A 6,087-nucleotide genomic window follows, 5' to 3' on the forward strand; every position below is an offset into this window, starting at 1 on the left:
GGATTTGAGGGCATTATGTGCTGGAGGCTCAGGATGGATTCAGATATAGAGTTCTGTCATAGAAACAAGCACAAACTAAGCTTTTCATCGCTGTCATTTTATAGTGTTTCATAATAGAAGTACCAGGCAGGCCATGAATCTTTGTGCTGTCCTCTCCCTTCCCTTTTAGTTAATGTCTTGACTGTCCAGGCAAGATGCAAGGGGGAAAATAACAGGAAATAGTCTTTCTTCCTGTGTGGCAGGGTGATTGCAACTCTATTTCTGCTCCTGACTCGGTATATAAACCATGTCAGTATATAAACCCAGCTTCTCTGTGAGCCTCAGCCCCCCCACCCCAATTAGGAGGGTATTGGTCTTGATGAGATTCCAGGTTTTTCCCTGGAATCTACCTAACATTCTACGTGATTCTTTTTATAGTGTGCCATGGCATTTAATGCTCTTCTCTCCCTACTTTAACATCCCACTTTTCTCACTCAAGCTGTCAAGATTCTGTGCAGCATCCCAGCCTCAATTCCATCCCTTCATCCACCACCACCATTTCCACTACCTGAAACAGGGTGTAGTCTTGCTTAATTTTATTGCAAATTCTAATCATTTACCTATGATGCTAGTGAGTTAATAAAGATTGATGCATAATTCTCTGAGGTCACAGAACTCCCAGCTCTGTCACTTTTTCCCTTGGGGAAAAATTACCTCAATATCTAGACTTTATTTTTCCTATCTGTACCTTAAGGGTAGTGGACTAGAACAGTCGCTGAAAGCTGCAAATTGCTCCAGCATCTTCTACTTCCAGGCAGTAAGAATATAAATATTGTCTTTGATGTTTTTCCATGATTCTGGTTCTCTTTCAGTGCTCCTAATATGGAAACCCCTCCCCTAACAACCTCCCACCTTGTATAAGTACCCAGGGTTTCTAGAAGCATGCCCTAAAGAAGATATCCAAGCTTCTATTCCTCAACTCCTGGACCTGTTTTCTTCCCTTCTCCAACCTGTTCCTAATATAAACAAAAAGTTTTTCCTCTCCCAGTCAAGGTATCTGTGACTAATAACAGTTTATTGTAAGGACCAGACACATGGAAGGCAGCAAACTGATTTTTAAAAGAATATTTTTTAGTTGTTGATAGACCTTTATTATATTTATTTATTTTATGTAGTGCTGAGGATTGAACCCAGTGCCTCACACATGCTAGGTAAGTGCTCTACCACTGAGCTACAGCCTCAGCCCAGCAAACTGCTTTTTATCCTATCAAATAATTTGCCTAAATGTTCTTGTCATTTATTGTACCACTCCACCCCTGCTGATACCCGCATGCCTCCCCCAGAAAAAGCACAGACAACCATGGAATAGAGATATCAAAGGATATTTTATTTAAAAGTTTTGTAAACAGAATTATGCTCACAGCTTCAGCAACAGTGAGGGCTCAATTCAACCTCCCGGCTCTGCCTAGTTGCCTGGGTTACTTGTTCAGACAACCCAGTGGCTTGATTTGAAGTTAGACCTGAGTAGGTCCCTTCTGTCTCTCCTGGAAGCCAGTTCCAAGAGAGGTGCATGGTGGGGAACACCATGGGAAAGCCAGGAGGGAAGAGCACACAGGTAGTAAAAAAAAAAAAAAAAAAAAAAAAAAAAAAAAAGAAGAGGAAGAGGTTGGAAGGTGGGAATATTCAATAGCAGCGAGGATTGGAGGTAGACCCGTTGTGGGTACTGAAAAGTATTTGGAAGAAAAAAAAAGAATTGTAAAGGAGTAAAATTTAAAAAAAAAAAAGAAAAAATATGGAAGAGGAAATTGTTTGTGTACTCTTGTCCACAATCCCAGTTTCCTCATTCCTGTCCAAACAATATGCAATGATAACATTTTATGTCTATTAGTGACTACATACTGTTATCATGAGTGAGATACTGTGGTTAATATTGACTAATATATTTTGATTAATGATGGCTAATACTAAATCTAAAATATTATGAAAAAAATCAAAGATGGGGAGAAGAGGGGATGAGGCAGAATTGGGCAAGGATATAATGGGATGAGGAGGTCATGGACTTAAGAGTGCTTCGGGTCCAGACATGGCTGACCCGCATCTGATTGGAGTCTCTGAGACTCTTCAAAGGCCTCCTTCTGCCTCTAAGGAACATTTGCCCCAGGAGCAGTACGGAGAGAGAGCAATGCTACAATCTGGCTATTCCTGGGCACTGAAAGTACAAATTGTCATCAATACCCATAACCAGTTGCTGTCAGATATTCACAGACAATTATCATTGATACCCACAGCCAATCACCATTGACATGGGCAACCAATCTTGATATACTATGGCTACCATCATGCAAAAGTCTCCCATCTAGACTAGGGTCCAGTTGGGCAGCAAGGGATGAGTGAATGTGAAGGGAGATCTAGTTGAGAGGGGGATATAGCACCAATCCAGGAAGAACTACACTCTATCCTTCCTGGGCATTCTGGTATTCAGAGAAGGGCCTAGGGTGGGGCAGGGGAATGTAAGAATTAACTAGCCTTGTCCCTAAGCTCCTTCTTCCCTTGATGAGGATGAGGAGTCTGACCTATAGGTGATATTTATCTGATCCTGACTAGCAGGAATTGCCATGACCTGGGGCTGCTCCTGAAGGATTCTTTGCCAAATCCAAAGCCAGAAATTCTAATCTGTAACCAAAAACTGGCAAGAGGGAGTACAGGAAGGTGGGCTCCACCCCTCTTGACCAATGGGCCTATTATAGGATCCCACTGGGCCTTAGTTTCTGGCGAGCCAGGGCTACAGCATAATAGCGCTGGAAGCGGACCAGGAGCACAGGCACCAGCAAGACACCAGTGCACATGCCCACGGTGGCTGTGACAGCAGCAGTGAGCTGGCCCATAGCAGAGAGTGGGTAGACGTCTCCATAGCCGACAGTGGTGAGAGTTATGACAGTCCACCAGAGACAGGTAAAGATGTCTCCAAAGTGGAGCTCACTCTGTCCTGGGGTTGACATGCCCAAAAGCTCCCCATAGAGGAAGAGTGAGCCAAAGAATAAGATTTCAGCCACCCAAATCAGGAGAAAGGCACACACCTCTTTCCAGGAGGAATGGAGAGTATGAACCAGGACTCTCAGGGCCAGGGACTTTTCAAGAAAGCCCAGGAGACGAACCAGCTTGAGGACATAGAGAGAACGAATGGCCCCAAGGGTGAGGCTAAGGCGAGGCTGCCGTTCAGCCTTGTCACCCACCACTAATTCCACCAGCACAGGGAACAAACAGAAGATGTCAGCCAGGTTGAGGGGGCTACACAGGAAGCGCACCTTATCAGGGCAGGAAATGGCTCTTGCAAAAAGCTCAGTTCCAAACCAAAGGGCACAGAGTAATTCCAGGTAGAGCAGGTGGGGGGCACGGCGATAAACAAGACCATTGTTTTGCTGCTGCTGCTGCTGCTGCTGCTGGCTTCCCCCCACCCCCGCCCCATGTCCCATAGGAGTGAAGTTGGCAGAGAAGTAATCCAGCTGAACCTCTGTCTCCTGGAAGAAGATCACCAGGGCACACACAGCAAAGAGTGTGGAGATCAGGGAAAGGCACTGGGAAAAAAAAAAAAAAAAAAGATGAATGTCAGAAACCTCATTTACCAGTCATCCCCACCTCCCTACTGACACTTCCACCCTTTTCCCTCTCCATTTTAAGGAAACCCCCTCAAGTTTTCCTGGGGGGGGGGGTTATAGATTTGGGCCCCAAGCACCATGCCAAGTGCATAGTTATTGTGGCAACTTAGCAGGGCCAGGCCCTTCATAGATAAAGGTGTATAACAAGGTGCTACACATTGTTAATGAGTTACCTTCGCTCCTAGGGAAGACTGGGGTTGATCAAGAAGCACCCAGAGCCATGGCTTCCAAGCATTCCGCAGTCCCTGGCCTTCCATGGGGTTCAGCAGAAGACGTTCATCTAGGTGGGCGTTCTCACAGGCCTCCCAGGAGAGGAAGTCCTGGGTCCGGGTCTCCCTGCCACTTAGCTTGAGCCAGCAGCAAGGTGCCAAAGGCGCTTCCGCCAGGCCCCAATAAGCCAGCTCCTCCTCTAGGACATCCCGACAAACGTCATTGGGGCAGTGCAGCTGCCTAGTACGGTAGTAGCCCAGCACATAGCTAAAGAGCTCAGGATTACGGTCAAAGAAAAACTCTCGGACCGGTGGACCCTGAGCAGCTGGACTGCCAGGCGGGGGTGGCTCGGTCAGCTTGTAGAGGCGGGTGCCTGGGAAGGCCCGCACGGTGCTGATGTAGGTCTCGTGGCGCATGCCCCCCACGTTCAGGATCAGTTTATCATCCAAGCCCTCCATGGCAAACCGTGAGCCTGCTTCTCGGCTGGCTCGGATCCGCTGGCAAGAGGAGGGATGACAGGGGTTAGGACAGGGTCCTCCTGCCTTCCTCTCCCTTCCTTGGCTTGGCCAGGGCAGGGAGGGGGCTGAGGGCCACAAAAGTGATGTGGCAGCCCAGGGACCCACGAGAGGCTGCCCAAGATCCTCCTGGGTCTTCAGGAAACAGGAGGACAGCAAACTCTCAGGTGTAGTCACAGTGACTAGCCAGAGTCTCTCCTGGGCCTAGCAGTTCCAGGAGAAAAACCAGCCTAGCCTGGAAACAGATGTCGGTCAGGGGTCTTGGGAGACTCCTGGTGGCTCTGAGAGAACAACTGTGCCACTGTATACAGCAGGGTAAGTCACAGACAGGCAATTGCAGACTAACCGATCAAGATAGGGATAGGGGCCTCTCTTAATCCTCTAATGTCACCTTGAAAATTAGGGAGTGGGTAGGGTGAGATGGGGTTGGTTGGAGAAGTGAATAAAAAGAGAAGCCACAAAGGGAGGCTAAGTACCAGGAATGAGGAATGAAGATGGAGGTGTCAGGGGAAGCTGGAGGGCCTTAGAGATCCCTAGGTCTCCACAGGGAGTAGGAAGTGCCTGACTTGAGGAACTGGCTGGGGGGCCGGCAGACCTGACAGCGATGGTTTTTGACTCCAACTCCCCTGGTGCCCAATGCCGGGCACTCTTCAGCAGCAGCACCAGCAGCCTCCGTAGCAGCAGCAGCAGCCTCTGCAGGTCTCTCTACTGGGCGCCCTAAAATTGCTTTGGGCTTAATGAGTTCCTTGCCTGGGAAGAGAGAGGGGTAAAAACAGAGTGGAGGGGTGGAGGAGAGAGAGGGCAAGAGGAGCACAGAAGGGCAAACCAGGAGTTGTCAAAACACCTACTCAGACCAACATTTCAGTGTCCCCTAACCCTGACAGACAGCCTGCCTGTCTCCCATGTTTGTCCCTGAGGGCAAAAAAAGGAGCACAGGAAGACACCCCCAGCCAAGAAACCCCACTCCCCCACCCAGCCAGTCCCTGCTCACTCACTTGGTTGTTTTGCGTGGTCCACGAACACTGGCAGAGAAGGGACCAGCAGCTGGCTGGGCGGTGGGGCTGGAGGCAGTTGGGCGGGTGGTGTGTCCGGCGTTGCCGCCGCCTCTGGAGTTTCTGGCTGCTCCTGCATGGAGAAATCTCAGGCCCTGGGACCAGGGTGTGCTCATGGAAGAGCTGGTAAGAAGTTGGGGCTTTCCAGGAGCCTCTTGTTCCTGCTGTGGCCAGAGGAGCAAGTGCTGAGATTCAACGCCGGGACCTAGGGCTATATGTGCCTCCGCCTGCTTGCTTAGGGAGGCCGTCCTGGCCCCCAGCCTGCAGGGAATCAGAAAAGCGACCCTGGCCAACTCTGCTGCTCCTCCTTCCTCCCCGGCTCAGTTCCAGCCCAGAGAAGAGGGAGGGGAGGAGGCAGCTGTAGGAAAAACAGGAAGTTAGGTGGTCAGGCTCCAGCCAAGAGGCCACCTCACAAGCCCAGCTAATATTTAGAACAACATTCTCCCCCGCCCCAACCCCACCTCCACCCAGCCTCGCTGTAATTCCCCACCCTCCCCCCCAGCTCCACTATAGACCCCCATCAGAAACCTGAAAAGGAGGAAAGAGTGTTGGGGGAAGGGGGAGTGAGGCCCAGGGAGGCCAGATGTGCTCCTGGCTGCATCCAGCTGTTTCTGCCCACTCATTTTTCTTCCCTTTGCTCCAGAGGCCCTGGTGCCAAGGATGGGGGTAGGGATG

At 49.8% G+C, this 6,087-nt stretch overlaps 1 protein-coding gene across 1 annotated transcript; it reads right to left on the reverse strand.

Annotated features, from left to right (window-relative positions):
* Nucleotides 1–1,345: 1,345 nt before the first annotated feature.
* On the reverse strand, nt 1,346–5,808 carry LOC143638804 (voltage-gated potassium channel KCNC1-like). The gene is made up of 4 exons (XM_077106699.1): nt 5,356–5,808; nt 4,956–5,110; nt 3,809–4,342; nt 1,346–3,554 (listed from the first exon to the last, which is right to left on the reverse strand). Exons 1-4 carry the CDS (start codon nt 5,489–5,491, stop codon nt 2,721–2,723), a joined length of 1,659 nt encoding a protein of 552 aa, XP_076962814.1. The 5' UTR covers nt 5,492–5,808; the 3' UTR covers nt 1,346–2,720.
* Nucleotides 5,809–6,087: the final 279 nt, after the last annotated feature.

Source organism: Callospermophilus lateralis, chromosome X (assembly GCF_048772815.1).
Source record: "Callospermophilus lateralis isolate mCalLat2 chromosome X, mCalLat2.hap1, whole genome shotgun sequence".
Lineage (NCBI taxonomy): Eukaryota > Metazoa > Chordata > Mammalia > Rodentia > Sciuridae > Callospermophilus > Callospermophilus lateralis.

What these genes read in the sequence shown, in the direction of transcription:
- LOC143638804 (XM_077106699.1), bottom strand. Translation starts at nt 5,491, where the DNA reads ATGCAGGAGCAGCCAGAAACTCCAGAGGCGGCGGCAACGCCGGACACA. An exon ending in GGACCACGCAAAACAACCAA is followed by an intron (nt 5,111 to 5,355) that starts GTGAGTGAGCAG and finishes CTCTCTTCCCAG; the next exon opens with GCAAGGAACTCATTAAGCCC. An exon ending in TCAAAAACCATCGCTGTCAG is followed by an intron (nt 4,343 to 4,955) that starts GTCTGCCGGCCC and finishes TCCTCTTGCCAG; the next exon opens with CGGATCCGAGCCAGCCGAGA.